We start from the raw sequence: 21,436 nt of genomic DNA on the forward strand, positions 1-21,436 counted from the left end.
CAGTTTTACAATGAACATGCAAAATGGGGCTTAAACATGAGGAGGTCTGGTGGTGGTTGACTTTGAGTGACAAAACTGTTAATGAATTGTGAAAGACCTGGTCACCGAATGCATTGTGTGTCAAAGCAAGTATAACTGATCCTCAGTCTAGTCCACAGTGACTTTTGTTGTGCTGACTGAGTAGAGTTCTGAAAAAAGAAACTCAAGGCTGATCTTATGATGCATGTTTACAGTTGTAAAAAAAAAAGAGAAGAAAAAAACAAAACTGTAACATACAACAGCAGGAGTTGTAGTAACAACTGTAGCAACAGTAACACACAGACAACTGTGAATAGTTCCTCACCTGTTTGTGTGCTTTTACTGACATCTGATGGTCATTTTTTATAACTGGACACTGTCGTAACCATTTTCAAGGCATGTGGTCTGCTTTAATTTTATTTTATTTTATTATGCTGATCTGTTCTGTACGACATCTATTGCACGTCTGTCCGTCCTGGAAGAGGGATCCCTCCTCAGTTGCTCTTCCTGAGGTTTCTACCGTTTTTTTTCCCCGTTAAAGGGTTTTTTTTGGGGAGTTTTTCCTTATCCGCTGCGAGGGTCATAAGGACAGAGGGATGTCGTATGCTGTAAAGCCCTGTGAGGCAAATTGTGATTTGTGATATTGGGCTTTATAAATAAAATTGATTGATTGATTGATTTAAAATGTTTATACTGTGTTCAACTTATTAGTTATTAGAAATAAAATGATATCATGATATAGTTAGAAGCTTCCTATGGAGGAAGTGATGAGGAATAATTAATATAAATTAAGTGTGTGCCTTAGAAAGCAAGAAAAATGAGGTTTATGCAATGTAAGACAAATTCTCTGATAAAATAGCCAAACTTTTAGTGCATTGGGTAGATTAAAGAGTAATTTAGATTGAGTATAAATACAAAATATGCATTTATTTGCAACATAAACACAACTCAAACTCCTCTGGCAGTATGGGAAGGTTAATATTTGCAATGCTGTCAATGGAAGTTCCTGGAAGGTTTGATAAAATGATGGGTATCTCACAGTGTTGCACACTGTGCATCATCTAGACATGATTTAACCTGATTTGGCACATGCCTTGCTTTTTAAAATGCATTTATAAAATCTGATTAGCGTGCTGTGTCTGCCTTCCACTAGAGTCCTCTTAAATCATCTGAGACCCGAGACCAGGGGCGTAAATATAGACAGTGCAGGCAGAGCCGTTGCACTGGGGCCCATGAGGTGAGGAGGCCCATAGAGAGAGTGTCACCTTATGTATGCCAGTGTTAAAAGAAAAAACTCTCATTAAACAAAAAACAGTGCACTTTGCTGGGCTATATATTCTTAATATAGGTAATATAGGTATAATATAGGTGTTGGTGTTATCCAATGTCAAGTCTCCATTTGATCATGTGACAAAATGATAAGATTATGCGGAAACTAGTTTAGGCGCATATATAGCAGCTATCATGCACTGGAACCTGTTGTAATTACCTTACTCTACTGTCTGAGACAAAGTCTTAACTCTTGGGAACATTGATAAAGTATAGTTTTTCTTAATTGTAAGCATTAGGGAAAAGAATTACAACATTTTCAGAATTTTGAGCTACTGAGCTACATACAACATACCAGCTCTGATCCACAATGTGGTTGACAGAGCTGATAGACAGTCTGCTATTGGCCCTACTATTAGACATATTATCTCACAGACCACAGACCTGCAGCAACACAACATGACCCTATCAGACCTGGTTTGGACCCTGGGGCAGGTACATGTACTAGGAGCTAAGTGAATATATGAAGATCTGTAATGCAAGCTTTAAAGAGATAGTTTTTTTTTTTTTGAAGTGGCGTTGTATGGGGCACATATCCATAGTCAGTTTTTTACATGCAGTAGATGTCAGCTGGCATGCCCCAAGTTTGAAGAAGCAGGCTGGAGTCTGACACAGAAGCTGAGCAATGTACTGCTGTGGATCGAGGTCAGCAACAAAACATATTTTAACCACCTAAAAAAGTCCCACCTAAAAAGTGTATGTTATATTGACAGTGTTTTTAGTGCTTTACTTTCCACCAGACAGCCCTTTCCGACAAAGAAGCAGTTAACAGCTTCAGTCCCCCATCTATGCTCTTGTCAAAGCCACCAGACTCCTTAGAGAAAAAGTCATTTTAGCTCACTGAACACAGGAGCTTCTGATCTACCACAGCTTCCATTGTTTAGTTAGTTTATGTTATTGTGTGACTTTAGTGAATCTGAACTTACCATTTTAAATGCCAAAGTCACACAATAACAAAAAATAACAGATTGAGGAGGTGGTAGATCAGCAGCTCTTGTGTTCGACAATGTTAAATCACTGTTTTCCTTCATGGAGTCTGTCTTTGAAGAGAGAGTGATACAACAGTTTAATTTTCCAGTTGAAAGTCACTGTCTGATATTAAGGTTAAGCAGTGAAAGTACTATCAATATAGCGTACATTTACACTGATATTGATTCTTTTTTTTGGTAGCTAAAATATGTTTTGTTGCTGACTCCTCCACAGCAGTACATTGCTTAGCAATGTCAGACTCCAGTCTGCTTCTCCAAACTGGGGGCGTGTCAACTGACATCTACTGTTCGTAGTAATCTGTCTTTGGATAAGTACCCCATACAACCCCACTTAAAAAATTCAAACTTTCCCTTTCAGTAACATTAAATCAATAAAGATAACTCAATTCCAAAGTTGTGTATATATTGTAAAAGCTTTAAAATGTTGGCAAGGACTTTAAACTGTTTGTAAGACAGTAACATTTTTAAAGCTGAGAGTGCAAAGATGTTCAACAACAATCAGTAACAATTATTTCACAAGTTAGCCTGAATGGTATAAAGACAAGCAGCCACAGGTCTTTTCACAAACTGACTTTATTAAAAAACAAAACAAAAAAAAAACGTTTTTCAGTTCCCAAAGTTATATAGTCCAAAGTATATCTATTGTAAACAAACTGCACGTCCCATCTGAAATAAATCATGATTCAGCAATTTATACATCAATAGTTAGTGGTCCATCCAATGTGACCTAATTCTAAGTACAAACACACGTAACAAGACAAAACACAAAATCTCAAATGAAGTCCATCTGAAAATCTGTAAAAAGTGTTATATTTCTTTTCCTCGTTTCTACTGCTCGTCCGTACCCTGTATTAGAGGGCTGCTTCACATCGGCCGTTGTCAGGACGTTTCTGCCTCTGTGCTCATACAGTCAGGACCGCGGCTTGCGGATGAGGAGGTGGTTAGGTCCTTCATCAGTGGCTTTGATAATTTTCCAGGCATCATGGTGCATGAGGCCCTCCAGAGAACAGCCGTTGACAGACAGAACTTCATCGCCAACTTCGATCAACCCGGACAGCTCTGCAGCACCTCCTGTTGTGCGAGTACAGCAATTCAATTAAAACACCTTTTTGTCATATTTGCTGTAACTGTCACTACATCCACACAGTCTGAAAAATGTCCATCTTCCTGCTCGTAGTGCTTCTAATGGCATTTGCCCAAATTTATCGCAGCTGTTGGAAAACAACTAATCAGGGCAGAGGAGTCTCTAACACAGCTGTCAATCATGTTAATCACTGCTCGGGAAGTGCTGTCAAACTGTCAAACTAGACAGTGCTGATCAAATATGAATCAAGATAGAGTTACTGTATTGCCTACTTTTCTCCTCAGATCTTTTCAGAAACATATTTTAGCATACTGTTTAGCTGTAAAATGAGAGTTTGCTTCAGCCAGTGGGTGGTGCTTGATTTCAGCTCGGCTGTTTTCAACGTGGCGGCTGCTATGCTAAAATATGTTTCTGAAAACATCTGAGGCAAGAAATAGCATGTTTGATCAGGACCGCCTGGCTTGATAGTTTGACTGCAGTTCATGAGCAGTGGCTGACATGATTGACAGCTATGTTAGAACCTACTCGGCTCTGACTGGTTGTTTTCGTTCATGTGCAGTCATGCCATTAGACCATTCAGAGGAACACGTTTTTTTCTTTTTCCACAAATTACCTGCTTTGTGTAACACTGTGTGAACATGGTGACCAACTGAGCAAATATGACAAAACTACCAACTACAGCTCAGAGCACAATATTGATATTTGATATCGCTCACACTGCTTTGAGCTACAGAAAAATGTCAGCCTGAAAGTGCCTTCAGATGAAACATGTTGCTGTATCATAGCAAGTTATAGAGGCTCTTGTTATCAATTATTTCCACAGCAGCATCCACAGTTCTCAACCCATACAGTGAAAAAAAGAGGCTATCCAAAAATACTGACATGGCCAATTTACATTGAAATATTGTCTTGGTCAAAGGTGGTGATGAACAATGTATGATAATTTAATTTTGCCCTAGTTTCTGTCACTGTGATTCAGGTACGGCCTGCTTCCTTTCTTTATATTCATGTTTTGTCAGTAGCTGGTACAGCCCAAAGGCTTAATTCCCTAGACTAAGCAGCAAATCTTTTTACCAATACTACTTTTTTGCGGGGCGGCTGTGGCTCAGAGGTAGAGCGGGTCGTCCACCAATCGAAAGATCAGTGGTTCGATCCCGGGCTTCTCCAGGCTGCATGTCGAAGTATCCTTGAGCAAGATACTGAACCCCAAATTGCTCCCGATGGCTGTTCCATCGGTGTGTGAGTGTGTTAAAAACTGAGTAGCAGGTGGCACCTTGTACGGTAGCCTCGGCCACCAGTGTATGAATGTGTGTGTGAATGGGTGAATGTGACTCGTAGTGTAAAAAGTGCTTTGAGTGGTCACTAGATGACTAGAAAGGCGCTATACAAATGCAGGTCCATCCATCCATTTACCATTTTGCCATGACACTATTATAGCATGTTTGCAGATTATGGACATGGCAGATTTGCACAAGTTTACAAAGACAAAGTTTACACCATAAAAGGAGGGTTGCAGGTACACTCCAGTTCACCATGAATTGGCCTACACACCACTACCATGTCACTAAAATACAACCCTGATTCCAAAATAGTTGGGACACTTTGTAAAACCTAAAAACCGAATGCAATGATTTGCAAATCCTTTTTAACCTATATTCAACTGAATACAATCCAAAGACAAGATATTTAATGTTAGGCTGATAAACTTTATTGATTTTTGTAAATATACACTCATTCTGAATTTGATGTCTGCAACACGTTCCAAAATGTTGGGACAGGAGCATGTTTACCACTATGTGACATCACTATTACTTTAAACAAGTAAGACTGGGCGGCAGTAGCTCAGTCCATAGGGACTTGGGTTGGGAACCGGGGGTCGCCGGCTCAAGTCCCCGTCCGGACCAAATGCGGAGCGTGGACTGGTGGCTGGAGAGGTGCCAGTTCACCTCCTGGGCACTGCCAAGGTGCCCTTGAGCAAGGCACTGAACCCCCCAACTGCTCGGGGCGCCTGACCAAGGGCAGCCCCCTCACTCTGACATCTCTCCACTTTGTGCATGTATAGGTCCTGTTTGTGCATGTGTGTGTATTTCAGACCTGTGTGTTAATGACAACCGAGTGAAAAAATTGAATTTCCCCTCAGGGGGATTAATAAAGTATATAAATCAAAAATTAAATTAAATTAAAAAAGTAAATTAAATAAAACAACACTCAGTAAGTGTTTGGGAACTGAGGACACTAATTGTTAAAGTCTTGAAAGTGAAATTTGTGAAATTTGTCTCCCATTGAACATGTGTGAAATTTCACACGTTCAATGGGAGACAGGTCGGGACTACAGGCAGATCAGTCTAATACCTGTAAGCTTTGACTATGAAGCCACACTGCTGGAACACGTGCAGAATGTGTCTCATTTTCTTGCTGGAATAAGCAGGGATGTCACTGAAGAAGACATGGTCTGGATGGCAGCATATACTGCTCCAAAACCTGTATGTATCTTTTAGCATTCATGGTGCCTTGACAGATGTGTAAGTTACCCATGATACAATGGGCACCAACACACCTCAATACCTTCACAGATGCTTGAACTTTGAGCTGGGAACAATCTGAATGGTCCTTTTCCTCTTTAGACCAGATGACACCAGGCCTATGATTTCCTTAAGCAGTCTGAAATGTGGACTCATCAGACCACTTCACACTTTTCCACTTTGTGTCAGTCCAACTCAGATGAGCTTGGGCTCAGAGAACTCAGCAGTGTTTTTGGATGTTGTTGATATATGGCTTTCACTTTGCATGGTAGAGTCTCAGCTAGCATTTAAAGATGTAGTGATGAATTGTGTTTACTGACAGTGGAACACCATTGTGTTCCTGAGCCCATGTAGTAATATCCTTTATACAGTCATGTCAGTTTTTAATACGGTGCTGCCTGAGGGGTCAAAGCTTACGGCCATTTAGTGATGGTTTTCAGCCGTGCCCCCTACTTGCAGAGATTTCTCGGGATTCTCTGAATCTTTTGATGATATTATTGATTGTAGATGGTGAAATCCCTAAATTCTTTGCAACTGTGCATTGAGAAACTTGTGCTTAAAACTGCTAGACTTTTTGCCTTCAAAGTTTTTCACAAAGTGACAATTCGTGCTTGTAAACAACTGAGCATTTTGAGGATGCCCCTCTACTAACAATTCACCTGTTTATCAGTAAAATGTTCCACACAGGTGTTTTTTGGAGCATCACACAACTTTCCTAGTATTTTGTTGCCTCGTCCCAAATTTTTGGGAAGATGTTGCAGGCACCAAATTCAGAAGGAGTGTATATTTACAAAAAACAATGAAGTTTATCAGTTTGAACATTAAATATCTGATCTTGGTACTGTACTTAATCAAGTATGTCGAAAATTATATGCAAATTATTGCAATTTGTTTTAACTTCCATTTTAAACAGCTCCCCAACTTTTTTGAAATCGGATGGTAGATTTTAGATGAATATTTAGCTTTAACAGTCTCTGTAAAGCACTTTGAATTACCTTGTGTTGAATTGTGCTATACAAATAAACTTGCCCTGCCTTGCCTTGCCTTAACATATACCTCCTGAGAGACTTAGAAAGCAGGTTACCTTTAAAGATGCGTTTGACAATGAGAGGCCTGTCTCCTTGGCTTGAGGACTTCCCCCCTTCCAGACTGAAGCCCAGGCCAGCAGAAGACTTGTGAAGCTCCACCGTTACAGCACCGCCTGGACCCACATCCACTACTGAGAGATATCCAACACCCAGAATTACAAAGGTGACATATTAAAATGGGTAGTTTATAGGATGTTGCTACTGCTTACTTTTGGAGCCAAGTGAACTTACTGCCAGTTGATGACAGCTAACACTGCAACAGCATAGGCTGTTTATAGAGGTCATTTTATGTCTGAAACAGTGAACTGGTCTATATACATGACCTGGACTGGTGGACTGACAGAACAAGTAGATCAGAGTGCTTAAAAATAAGTTTCATAGGTAAAAAGTATTCAAATGCAATGTTACTGAACAGGTTAATGTTAACAAAGACAGGTACAGTAAAGGTTATTAGGTTCAAACACAACACTGGAGGAAGATCTGTTGCTGTGGGGGATAAACTACTTTACTATTATGCAGGTTTGCCTGAATTGTTGCAGGTGTAAGCCTCAGCCTTACCTGCTCCAGCTTCCAAAGAGTTCTTCCTGTCAGAGGTCTTCCTCTTTGGCTGGCCAGCCGAGTCATGTGTGTCAGAGACGCTCAGTTCACGGTTCTTGTCGCTCCAAATGACAACTAAGGCTTGATTGGACAGCCTTGCTTGATGAAGGCAAGATACAGCCTCTCCATGGGTTTTACCCCCAAGACTTGTGCCATTTATGGATAAAATGCTGTCACCTCTCTGAATCGTGCCTTCAAGGTTCGCGGTTCCTTTGGTGAAGACTCGATGAACCTGGATACAAAGATACATGTTACAGTATTACCATCTGCTGCTCAGAGAGATTGGCAAGATCTATTAAAACACATCCAGCATTGCTTCACATACATTCAGCTTCAACACAATTCAATACACAATTTGCCTCAGAGGGCTTTACAGCATACGACATCCCTCTGTCCTTAGGACCCTCACAGCGGATAAGGAAAAACTCCCCCAAAACCCTTTAACAGGGAAAAAAATGGTAGAAACCTCAGGAAGAGCAACTGAGGAGGGATCCCTCTTCTAGGACAGACAGACATGCAATAGATGTCGTACATAACAGATCAACATAAAAAATTTACAGTAATCCGTATGACAAAGTGATACATAAAGAGAGGGAGAGACAGAGAGAGAAATTGAGACAGAGAGAGACCGAGAGAGATAGAGTCAGAGAGAGAAGCAGGGCAGACAATAATGACAATAGCTACAATAACATTTATTTTAGTAATAATAATAATAACAACAGTAATTGAGGTAGCATATGTTGTAATTATATATCAACATATAATAGTATATGTATGTGACAATAATAATCATATGTGTATAATAACATTATAAGTATGACTAATAATAACAGCAGTAGTAGTCAGCATCAGGCAGGACAACGGCAGCAGCACAGCCAGGTGACATGATCCACACATAGCAGTGGATAGACAGTGGAGCACAAAGACTCTGGGTATCATGGGAGGTCCCCGTCAGACTAGGCCTATGTCAGCCTAACTAGGGGCTGGTCCAAGGCAAACCTGAGCCAGCCCTAACTATAAGCTTTATCAAAGAGGAAAGTCTAGTCTTAAATGTGGAGATGATCTGCCTCCCATACATCCCACATACAGTACATTATTTTAACACCTTAACATTAATATCATTTTTCTCTGCTAAATCCATTTTACAATTCTAAATGCATTTTTATCAAGCAGGTGATTCTCCTGAGACACTATAACATCAAACCCCTTGCAGACATGCACCCCTTAATGTTAATCTGATTAAGTTAACATGATGGTACATTGCATTCATGAGGATGAGACAGATGCAAGGTCACAGCGACCTTGACCTTTAATGTATGACCACCAAAAACTAATCAGTTCATCGCTGAGTCTACGTGGACATCTGCTCCAAATTTGAAGAAATTCTCTTGAGGCGTCCTTGAGATATCGTGTTCACAAGGATGGGATGGAAGGATGGACAACCCGAAAACACAATGCATCCGGCCATTGCTATCGCCTGTGCGGAGGCATAACAAAACTATTTACATACAGCACGTGAATAAACAGGGGGCTGCAACCTTGCATCCTGTCACTAATGCTTGTGCATGTTTCAAACAGGCAGCAGAATTCTCTCTCTAATACTAATGTGAAAACGTGTGAAAAGAGGGGGCGAACTTCCTGCACTCACATTGGTCATTAATGAAAGCTTCAACTGCAATATACCATCAACCTGCCAGGGACTGCAGATGAAAATTAGCCTGTATGGCTAAATCTGGCACATTTACGTGACTTAAGTGGTCATGTTAATTAATGTGCACTGTCCCTTCTTAAATAAAATAAACATACATTTAAGTGTCCTGTCACATCTAAATAAAGCTGTCACAAACTTTGAGGGGGAAGACGACCACCTGGATTAAGAATTCAAATATGTTATTTCCATGGCCTAGGAGGGTTCAGTCAGTGTTTGTGAACGTGAGCTACTCTCCAGATATCAGATATCTAAGTCTCTGACTTGTCTCAGACTTGTCATCAAGTATAAAGTCTGGAGCTGCACCATAGACAATGAAATTTAAAAAACAAAACAAAACAAAGGACAAATACAGCTTATGCATAAGTTAAGAATTTAAGCTCCTACAGTATGTGTAGGATTTAAAAGTTCCTGACTTTGTTACCCCCCATCAAAAAAGACCAGAGCTGCTTGCAATGATCAACTCTCGACCCAGTCTCCAAATGTTGGCATTGCAATTTTGTGAAAACCATGGATATGTTACATTTGCATGTTATTATGTAGCAGATACATTGAAACTTAAAGGTTTCAGCGGCACTGTGGTTAACATGTGGTTAGGTTTAGGCACAAAAAACACTTGATTATAGTTAGGAAAAGATCATGTTTTGGCTTAAAATACCTGGTTTTGGGGACACGAACCCAGCTGAAAAAAACAGGATGGGCCCCTGACAAACACCCACATTTGGTGGCTAAAACGTTGGAAGAAATCCTGAAATGACTTGCTAAAAAACAACCACTTTTGTTGTTTGTTGGTTTGGAACAGTAGTCTGCAGTGGTCTGCAGCTTGGCAGGTGTCTTGCCTAGGTGACACACCTTCCACCATTTCCTTGACTTCCAAATGACAAAGTCAGCTCATATACTTTCACTTGTCACTTTAGAAACACGAATATGTTACATTTGCATATTTCATCGTTGGAAATGTGCAAATGTAACATATTCGTGGTTTGCACTAATATACAATACAAATATCTTTTGGCAACTGGGTTGCAACTATGTCCAGTGTTTCAACAGCAAGATTCAGAGTCTCTACAGACTGTACTTACTGTTACTGCCTTCTGCTCAAGGTCGACTCCACCAGCAATACTAAAACCAAGTCCTGAGCCCTCTTCTTTACTTAGGACAACAAGGTGAGTATTATCGTTAACCTGCAGAGAGTTCAGTCAGAGTCAGTGTGACAAAAACAATCATACAGAAAGTAGGACTGAAACAATATGGTTTTCTGAATGTAATAGATATTTAACTTTATGTGAAATAGGTCTTGTTAATGTATCTATCAGCACTATATAGTTACCTCTGAGAGGGCCCTGGCCTCCTGAAGCAGGGCCGACACGTATGATTTCACTGTCTGGGAGGACAGCAGTGTTTGCAATTTACACTGACTCATAGGAGAAGCAGCCAGCCCCTTTAAACTGCAGAAAAAGGAGACAATGTTTTATTTCCTTGACTCTGAATATTCGAAAAGGTTTCTGTACTCATCTTCCACAGCACCGATACACTGGTACCAGCTGTGCTTTCATACAGTCTCTTACTGTTAATGTTTACTGCAGTCATTCTGCTGTTCTCTGCTACTAATCAAGAAAAGTTGCCATTATTGTGTTGTAGCCTTGTCAACAAATTCAAATATTGCTAAACTCTGATTGGTGCATGAACCCACAAAATCTCAGGTTTTTCCCACTGAGCTCTGCCCACTAAAAACTAGTAAGAACAATGCAGAGAAAACACAAATTTAGAACTCTCTTGTGATTCAGAAAATGAATAAATGTAGATGACTTTTATACACTACCAATCCTAGTAATAGAAATTTCTCAAATTGCCATGCCTTTATTCTCTCTATAACTTTTCACATAAAATTCCCTTCTTCAAAGGCGGTGTGCCTTTGCTTTTTTGCACAGAATCAAACAACGGCAGCATCATGCAGCCCCAGTGTATGATTTTTAATAGCATGGCGGCGTACCAGAAACAAATGAGGCATGACGGGTGTGACATGTAACATATGCTTCGGCAACGCTTTATAAACAATAACGGCATACCGTAGCAATTATCAATCATTAACCATCCGTGTTAGATAGCGGCTGATTTCATCCTTTGCACCAAGGGTAAGGAGCTCCTGGACCCCATTGTTTTCCCATTCCCAACATTTTAGGCTGATGTTCTTCTTCAAGTTAGCTGCTAATTGCTGCTTGATGCTTTTTAAATCCCCCACAATGGGTCGCACAAATGAAACATCATCAAAATGTCATTCATCCTGTCTATGGTCCCGTCCTGCTGTTTGTTCATCGATTTGGAATTGTTACTATCTTTGCTGCTGGCTTAAAGGTGAGACAACTCCCCACTACGCGATCATACTTTTATAGAGGAGGGCCAGGCAAAAGAACAATGCAACATTCCTGCCTTGAACAGGTAGTGTAAAAGGGGCTATAGCTTCACTGCAGTCTGCTATAGTGTCTTGATGAAACCACTGGAGGCACTAAAGTCCAACATTTTCAAATCCTACACACAGTAGCTTGAATGTGCTTTAAATATACAGGATTTTAAATGAACAAGTTCCCACCTGATTGACCAGCCAGGCTGTTGCCCATGGCTCTCTGGGTTTCTTTGAGGAGTCTCTTCAGTGGATCCAAGATCACCTCGGCTCACCCTGTTCACATCCACTTCTGTCAGGGTTGCAGCAGGTGGAGAGCTTTTAGTCACTGTGTCTTTCGTAGGCGTAGTCATAGTTGAATCTACATCTGTACCATGGCTGACTGTAAAGTCCTCTGTGCATAGTTTTTCCAATTCAGGCATGCTGAGAGCCCTGAGCTGGCGCAACCTGCTGCGGGGAAGCCTGTCGTGTTTCCTCCGCAGTACCTGGGGGGTCTGCGGTCTAGTCCCATCTGGAGCTTTATGAACTAGAGCCTCAGGATTGTTTTCAGTCAGGGGAGCTGCGTTACAGCTGGATTTTGGGAGCTCGAGGTTTATGGAGTTAATGCTTGATGGTGATTTACCAAGAAGAGGTGAGCAGGGTGTGGGTGAGATTAGATTCTCCACATAAGTACTAAAACTCCGCTGACGTGCCCGGCAGTCAATAGAATTAACCAAGCCCATATAACCAGCAATCCTTTGGTTAAGCGAGGCTCTATATGCCAGAGCATAAGACTGAATGTCACTGCTTTTAGCCACCGGCTTGTCAAAGTTAGCCAGGTTTTCAAAGGACTTTATCTTGTGTCTGACAGAGAAGGGGTTGTAGTCTGCAGACAAGGCAGTGTCTGTGGAGAAGCTTCGTCTTTCCATCGTCTTTATGTACAGTCTGGATGTGCTGGACTTCAGGGTCTCACTTGTCTCCACAATAAGTTTTGAGCTATTACTTGTGCTTGAATTAGTTTCTTTAGCAGGACACAGTGAATGAAATACTGTGTTGGCATGAGAAAGCATGGGAGCTAATCTTGCATCTGCGTCTCTTTGAGTGGGTTTAGAGTCTTTTGAATTCACTGTCTTGCTGCGAGCCATAACTGGTGATGATGAACCAGAAAAGGAAGACAGTCGAACTTCAATAAATGTTCTCTGAGTGGCCAGGGTGTGTGATTGGCCCTGTGATTTGGCTGGTGCTCTGGAGCCTAAATGGATGTCCTTCTCCTTTGCCAGTTGCGCAGTTGGTAATGTGCCACTTGAAGGCCCCTGCTCAGCTGGAACTTGCCTGCTGTCACTTACTTTAGGCAATGAAAGACAGTTATTCATATCAGGCTGGTTAGTGGTCTTCAGAAGGCTGGCTGTGGTTACTGTTTGTAATTTCGTTGACTGGTTCAAGGAACCATTGTTGTTCAAAAGAATTGGACTTTCACTGCTGGTAGGTTTTTGGAGAGGCTCCATCTGGGGTTTGTTCTTATTCTTAATACTAAGGCCCTTCAATTTGGGGGCACTAGTGTTTGGTTTGATTTGAGTTTCAACCTGGAGTTTAGAGTCCCTGCTACACACAGGATGGTCTGAATGATCAAGTTTTACCCCAGAGGTCTTCTTAAGCATGCTAGGGTTTAAATTAGTTCTACTCTCCACTACTTTTTTTTTGTTCATCATTGATGCTGACTTGCTGATGCTTGAACCTGAGGTCTCTGATTCCATTGAGGGTAAATGGGGTATTTGTGTATCCAAATACTTCAGTAAATTTGAGGTCACATTTGCAGTCGTACCCTGAGTGATACTGTGCGTATCTGGTGGGGAGGGGCTGCTGGAAGTGCTTCGGCTTCCAGGACAGGATGCCACCATTGCTTTAACTTTGTCACAGGGTTCAATGGCACTGTTAAGGTGGCACTCTATAAAAGACACAGGTATTGTACTGTTGGCAGATTGGCATAGTTGCTCTGTAGAGAGCTGAGAGTCTTGGGTTGTTGTAACAGACTTTTCTTTGTTAATCAGTGAGATTTCAGCAGAGACCTGCAACCCATCCATGGTCTGATCCAGGTTTGTTTTTTGGCTGCTAGCATGCTGAAAAAATGGAGACCTGTTTGGTGACTCGCGTCCCCCAGCATCAGGTTGCTGGGCATCACGGGAACAAAACTCTACTTCTTCCTCATCTGAGGAGGGCTCATGAAGACTACCACTACTGCCGTCTGTCTTATTGACCATTACACTGCTGTCAGTGGTGGAGTCACTGTTTGAATCACTGTCATCTCCTATGGGGTACATACATTTAGAACCAGCATCAGGCCTTCCGAAAGGTGAGCCATTGAAAACAGCGGAGCAGGTTTCCTTTTGTTTGTTCACTTGTGTCATCTCCACAGGGAGCATGGCACTTTTTTCATATCCTGTATCCAAGATGGCAGCCTGAGTGCCAGCTTTCTCAGACAGGGTTACAGTATTTTGGCTTGAACAGCAGGAAACAGGCTCATTAGGTAATGTTTTGTAGGGGAATTGGGTCTGTGCATTTGTATCACTACAGAGGCTCACTTCTGATAAAATGTCATCTATATTGGTGATGGGTATTTGAAAGTCATCGTCTGCTTGGGTTGTGTGGTTCCCTGATTTTGCATGTATTACTTGTCCTTCATCAGACGTCCCCTGAACTGATCTGGCTGGGTTCAGTCTAGCAGCTCCATCACTGCTGCCTGATGACATTATCAAACTGGACAGTCGATCTACAGCTAGGACCAGAGAAAAGAAGGAAGCTGTTTAGTTAGGACTGCATGACAGGGAAGTGTTGAGTTAATCATTTTACATAACATATACATGTTTTTCCAAAGTGGTAAACAGACCGCACTTACAGAGAACTTTTCTACCTTATAACATACAAAGCGCCTTACAATCGGCTTCTCACTCACCCATTCGCACACCCACTTTCACACATAGAAAAAACTTCTAAAAACTAAAAATGTCATGCTATAGAACACAATAATCCAAAAAGAATGTCCAGGGTGATGGTTTTCAGTAATGCTATGTCTGATCTTCATGGAGAAGAACCTTAGAGACCATAGCACTGAGTCATTCTCCACTGAACAATTCTTTCACTTACATCCTGCAACCTACAGAACATTTAGAATCCCCAAATCTGGTTGTTCTTTATACTGTAGTAATATAGTTGTTGCTCACCTCCAGGCTGTCACAAAATTAAATGGATTTGAATCTGAATTTAAATATCTGTTCACCAAAAGTCCCTGAAAATTTCTTAAAAGTCTAGTGTGCTGGATTTAGTGCCATCGAATGGTGAGGTTGCAGATTGCAACCAACTGAAACTTCTCCTGTGTGTAGGAGAACTATGGTGGTTGACACAAAAATGTGAATGGTCCTATCTAGCCAGTGTTGGGTTTGTCTGTTCTGGGCTACTGTAGAAACATCATGGTGGACTCTGTGGAAGAGAACCAGCTCCATATGTAGACATAAAAATAAAAAGTAACAAAGACACATTGGATCTCATTCATGAAACGTGAGCAGAACAAATTTGTGTGTAAACTGCTGACAGAAGGAAATTTATATGTATTTAGGCATTAATCAATATGTTAGTAGCTCTGATTGTTTCGTAGGCACTAACAAAATCTTCTCCTGCTTCTGTGTAAATAAAGAATGCATATAAATATTGCTTGTCATTATTAGAAATTACAATTTCACTTCATATTGTGCTCTGTTATGTTCATAATACACAAATGCCTTTGAAACACATAAATTAAATATGACAAAAGATTATTAATATAACATATTTAGCTTAATTAGTTGGCATTTAGCAGATTTAAACTTCAGATTAGGTTTCTCAAAAATGTTGATGGGTTATTTAAATTCACTTAATACACTTCTACATTTCTGACATCCTGTTCCCACTCCCAGAACTGTTTGAGTGGCGAGAATGTGAGACTCATGTTACTGACCAAACACTAAGCTATCAGTGATGGATGTCAGTATGTATAGAGATTTAACATTTAATATAACACATGTATCACTGTACCTTCTATATATATATATAAAATATTTTTTCTCATCTCCACTTCAACCAGGCTAACTTCAGTCTCTGTTTGCACCATGTTTGCTGGTCTGCTGGTTTGCAGCTATATATAGTACCTATCACCTCCACATATGGTAGTCACTAGGTATTCGTGGGCGGGAATGTATGCTAATTGCTGACTAGAGGGAGTGTGCATTTTAAATGGTATTCATGAACATACACACGTGCCCATGATCAAATCTGGGTTTTCTGCGGTGTTCATGAATCCGGTGTAGGTTTTTAGCACCAAGGCTAAATCGACTCTCAGATCTACTAACATTTCATGAATGAGACAGAATGATTCTTATTTTCGTGTAGTTATACACTAATGAAAACATTCATATGACTACTGTAATCTATTTCTGCCAATATATCTCCCAAAATCCTACACACTGGACCTTTAAGATCTGTGATTTAAATAGAGGCAAGCTCAAAACCTCTTTAATGGAACTAACTGACAAAGAGGGCTGATTGCAAATTTTTAGACCAGAGCAATAACAATCTGCCCAATGAAACTCACAGGAAGAAAAACCTCAAATAGAATGAGAGCTATTGCATAACAGATTGCTTTAAACATCATTGTAACTTTAGTCAAACTGAGACTTCATATAGACTAAATATATTATTATAAACAGTTACTGCTGGGCCATTGAACTATCAGAATGTACACTTTGGGGATTCATAAAATAAAAAGAAGCCATGCATGCAGGCATATCACAGAACATTGTAACTACATACTATATGCTCCATCAGAGGTGTTAGATTATGTCAGCAAAGACTTAAAATCTGTGTGCATGTGTCTATGGTTGGGTTGACAGAAATTAATTGATTAGTTCAGAAAAAAAGGTACCAAAGACATTGCTGTGGTTGCTCCAGGATGTCACCTGAGTAGTTCTTATGTTACTGTCTCTCATTTAACAGATTAATCTGATAACATGTAAAGAAGAGGACTTAAGGACCTGTCTGTTAAAAACTGAAAAGAACAGGTATTCAGTGTGGAAACGTTAAGAGTCAGAGGAGTGACATATCTTTTTTCTTTCATCATATAAAACTGTAATTCTATCTGTATAGAGCTACTAAATTAAAGGGATAGTTCAGATTTTTTTAAGTGGGGTTGTATGAGATACTTATCCAAAGTCAATGTATTACCTACAGTAGATGGCGGTTGGCATGCCCCCAGTTTAGAGAAGCAGGCTGGAGTCCGACATGGATACAACCCCTCTTCAAAAAAGCTGAGCTATCCCTTTAAATTAAACTCTTAAACAGCAATCCAAAAATGTTGGAATTCATGTGTAGATGTTAATTTGTTTTACAAAAAGATTCTAATCTAATAGAAAGCACCCTGTTTGGTAAAATCCTTGATAAAACTCTCTGTTGGCAGCCAAGAGACAGTGATCCACAGCAATATCTATGCTACTCTAAATTAAGATTTACACTACTCCACCATCAAATTCTCAATATGAGACATACAGGGACATACAGGGAGTTAAGCTATGTGGTAAATATGGTATAGGTAACTAAAGGTAAAAGATACTGTATGAAATAGTCACCATGGATAGAAAGCCAGAATCTTGCAGGTTGCTTTGGGGAGGTAAATGAGGGAGGGTTGATCCTACATCTTAGGTCGGCATAAAAGGGAAAGAAATGGTGCTCTATTTAAAGGCAGACTGTGTAGCATTCTGCCACTAATGGCTTGTAAGCACTAGTCAAAAGACGCATCATACACATAAAATAATATACGCCATCACACCACATGAAGGGGCAAGGCTTTAGAAAATAACAGCAAAAGGAATAACATCTGCACACTGCATCAAACCACAAATTTATTTGAAGTCCAACTGAAATCACATTTAGCCACCCCTTTTTGGGGTCTAAAATGTATCAACATGTTTGTTAAAACCAACATTAACAGTGCACTTTTCCCTGGTACACGCTTGTATAGTCACTGGTTCAACAAACTAAAGTTTGTATATATATTTGTATTACATATATATATATATATATGTATCTGGGCCAGCTGTGGCAGCTAAGAGCAGGTCATCCAACAATCAGAAGATCAGTGGTTTGATCCCCAGCCCCTCCAGCATGTCAAAGCATCCTTGAGCAAGATACGGAACCCCAAATTGCTCCAATGGCTGTTCCATCAGTGTGAAAACGTGTTAAAAAAACTGAGTAGCAGGTTGCACCCTATGTGGTGGCCTCGGCCACCTGTGTGTGAATGGTTGAATGTGACTCATAGGGCTCTAGTTTCGCACACCGGGCGAGGCGGGGGCACAGCGCACCTGCGCTTTGCCAACTGGGTGTGGCCAGGCGGATTTTGCAAGTTTGGCACACCGTGCGCCCTGGCGCAGCTACTCTAAGCTAAGGCGTGGAGTGGGTTTTACACACATCACACCAATCAAATGAGCCCCTCTCCTTGCCCTTAAATGCGCTGCACGAAGGCGTGATGAGAGTTTACTCAATTCGCCATGGCAGAAGAGGGCAGCAGCGTCAGACGGCCAAACTTCTCCCAGGAGGAAACTGATGTTTTGGTCCGGGAGGTCCAAGCTCGCAGTGTCCGAATATACGGAACTGCGAGCAGACCTCCACGGGCTGATGATGCAAAGGTAGCCTGGGAGGAGGTCACCACAATTGTAAATCAATGTTGCGTTTCTCTCTTGCGCGCGTGCTCTCTCTCTTTCTCTCTCGCAGTCTCACTCTGTTTCTTTTCTAAGATGACAGATGCTGAATATATACTCCCTATCTGATGCTGTGGCTGTTTGTGGTTGGCTGAGAGGGATGTGAACTCATTAGTTTGCAGCTGTTTTTAATCAAATCAGGTTGGGTTTCCATTACGCGTGCCAAACGTGCCAAACGGTACCAATCCCCTTTGATCTGACATCAGATGTGACGGGACAGTCGATATAGAGATACATTTATGTGCTGATTGCAGATAGTTGCATTGAATAGTGTTTTTTTTGGGTATTTATTGCATTGTTAATGTGCCTGATATTCTGGAAACCTGCCTGTGAGGTTTTGGTGACGGGTGCGCACTGTCCGCCGGTCAGCCAAACTTCGGCTTACACCGGCTGCGCTCCGCCTGCGCTGACAGTAGACCTGGTTTCAGCTGGCGAGCTTTTAGCGCACCTTCGGCAAAGCCTTTTGGCACGAAACTGTCACTGCGCCAAGCTGCATCTGTCGACACCTCCCCCTGCTGCACCGCCACACCCATCTCAGCGCACCTCGGTCTGCCAAACTACCAAACTGAGCGCGCCTCGGGTTGCGCTACCCGAAACTAGCTCTGCGCGGGGTTCGCCACCCTGCGCCACAATGCGCTGCGCCGGGAAACTAGAGCCCATAGTGTGAAAAGCGCTTTGAGTGGTCAGATAACTAGAAGTGCACTATACAAGGGAAGGTCCTTTTACCATTTACCAAATATTTCCCCTTCTGTTCCTGAGATATGATAGTGAATAATGGCCAGAAAAGTGTTTTATGCAGAACATTATGATGTAAAGGTGAAGCTGACCTCTGACCTTTTGGATATAAAATGTCATCACTTCATTATTTTAGCCAACATGATTACTCCAGGGTGATACTTTCTGTGTCCCTTTCTGTCTGTTGCACAGACTCAGAGATGAGTGCTTCAAATGATTATTTGTAAAACTCTAGCAGGCTTATACAGTTTGCCCAAATAATGTTGTTTTTGTGAGTGCTCATTTCCTCAAATGTACAACAGAGTTTGTGAGTGCAGAGTTAGCACAAGCCATAGAGTCACAATAGTCATACTTTTGGCAAATACACCAGGTTGAAATATATCTGCATTTTGTCCATTTATATGCCAAGGCTAACAAAGGGCATTGCCAGACGACATCACACTGCCTTGTTGCAAACCAGGTTCAACTTTTTGTTTTGATGAGCTTCTCTGTGTTTTCTTTGCCTCTGTCTCTACATCAGGAACCCGGTGGAGTCCTATGGTAACACAAGAGTAGCACATTGGTGCTGGATAACTCCAGAGTGAAGTGATTCTAATTCAAGCTCTTACCTGAAACTGGTCTCTTAATTTCCAAAGACAGCATAATGGGAAGGTTGTGCATGAGCTCACAGATTTCTTGGTAAGTAGTGGAGCACACCAATGTTTCTCCAATTTTTACAATCTCATCTCCAGGACACAGCTTGCCTGTAGATTCCTAGATGTCCAATTAAACAAAAGAGATAAAATTAAGGTTTTTACTGAGTGAAAGTATCGCCAGTGCTTAAGCCGCAAACACCATGATGTGTCAAATTAATTTGAAATTGAGAGGTTTGGCATAAGGTCTGAAGTATTTATTCACTGATATTGGACTGATATGAAGATGAAAACATCAGACGTACCCTTTCTGCTGCACCTCCAGGCTTTAGCCCAGCAATGACAACTTTCAGAGGGGATGACATTATCTCCAAGTCAAGCCCGAACGACTCGTCCTCACTTCTCCTTAGGGTCACAGTGTCTATGGTACAAACACCTATGAGCTCACTGCCATCTCCCTTCTTACAGTGCTGATGGGGTACCAACCCACCAGGAGTCTGAGGATTTCTTCCACACTGTGTGGCGTTGGGAGGGGGTGGTGATGGGCCTGAGCCTGGAGAGGGCTCATCAATTTTGGTCTTTTGCTGCTGAAGCAGGTTTGGTGCTTCAATGCTCATCATACTTTTGACCCTTGTCACTGCTTTATGCTCAAGCTTGGGGGAGCGCTTTGACTCCAATTGTCCATCATCTTGATTTGTATAGTTCTCATTACTGATGGTCAAATTATGTGATCCACAGCCCGGACTACCTGCCACCCCTGCTTTGTGGTCCACGGAGCAGCGGACAGGTATGAGAGGTGACTCAGAACCAGCTGACTCAGAATTGGTAATACCTTCCACACACTGTGACAAACTACCACAGAGTGGTGTTGTCACATCACGGCTTCCACACCTCTGCAAATCCCCACCATTCTCACTGTTTCCATTTATATCTAATGATGATGTAGCAGTTACAACTGCTGAATCAGTTTTGGAAATTTCGGATGTTTGGGCATCACTGAAGTTAAGACAGTCAGATTTTGTTGGCCTCCTGAAGAGCCCAGTGTTTCCTGCTGTGTCGGAGTCCTCATCATCGCTGAGCTCATCATCAAAGCACATCACCCTTCGCTGACGGAGTAGTGGGCTTCGTGCTGAGGTGGGGCTGGAGACAGCAGTGGGCTGGCAAACTGTCTCTACATGGTGATTTAGAGGAAATGGGGTCTTGCCTTGTGATGTGTTGTAGACACGGCCACTCTCCACTTCTGACAGAGAGGAGGTGAATGCTGAGAAACAGATGAAGGTAACAACAATTAACAGGTTAACAAATTAACAGTAATTTTCATTGCCTAATAAATCAGACAAAGTTGACATGATGTCACAAAGCATTTAATGTTGTGTCTCGTCAAGTATGTTAATTTTATTCATGTTCATGTTTAGTGTTTCATATTTTATGTCATGCCTTAGTTTAGTTTCATGTTTAGTCCTTTGTTGTCATGAGCACTTTATGTTAAGTTAAAGTCACTCATGTCCAGTCTCGTCGTGCACTTCCTGTTTTATTTTGTACTCACCTTTTCCCTCTCGTTTCAGACCCTGACTT

The 21,436-nt window shown here is 41.4% G+C and overlaps 1 protein-coding gene across 3 annotated transcripts in view; it reads right to left on the reverse strand.

The window, feature by feature from the left end:
- Positions 1-2,891: 2,891 nt before the first annotated feature.
- pdzd2 (PDZ domain containing 2) overlaps positions 2,892-21,436 on the reverse strand; it is a 108,211-nt gene continuing 89,666 nt past the window's right edge. For all 3 annotated transcript variants that reach the window (XM_050049932.1, XM_050049930.1, XM_050049931.1), the window contains 8 exons: positions 20,167-21,122; positions 19,838-19,982; positions 11,926-14,488; positions 10,666-10,783; positions 10,418-10,519; positions 7,589-7,859; positions 7,027-7,161; positions 2,892-3,407 (listed from right to left, as the gene is read on the reverse strand). In XM_050049932.1, the coding sequence (XP_049905889.1) occupies positions 3,247-3,407; positions 7,027-7,161; positions 7,589-7,859; positions 10,418-10,519; positions 10,666-10,783; positions 11,926-14,488; positions 19,838-19,982; positions 20,167-21,122 (4,451 nt within the window). In that variant the 3' untranslated portion in view covers positions 2,892-3,246. The remainder of the gene's footprint in view (positions 3,408-7,026; positions 7,162-7,588; positions 7,860-10,417; positions 10,520-10,665; positions 10,784-11,925; positions 14,489-19,837; positions 19,983-20,166; positions 21,123-21,436) is intronic.

The sequence above is a fragment of the Epinephelus moara genome, chromosome 8 (assembly GCF_006386435.1).
Source record: "Epinephelus moara isolate mb chromosome 8, YSFRI_EMoa_1.0, whole genome shotgun sequence".
NCBI lineage: Eukaryota > Metazoa > Chordata > Actinopteri > Perciformes > Serranidae > Epinephelus > Epinephelus moara.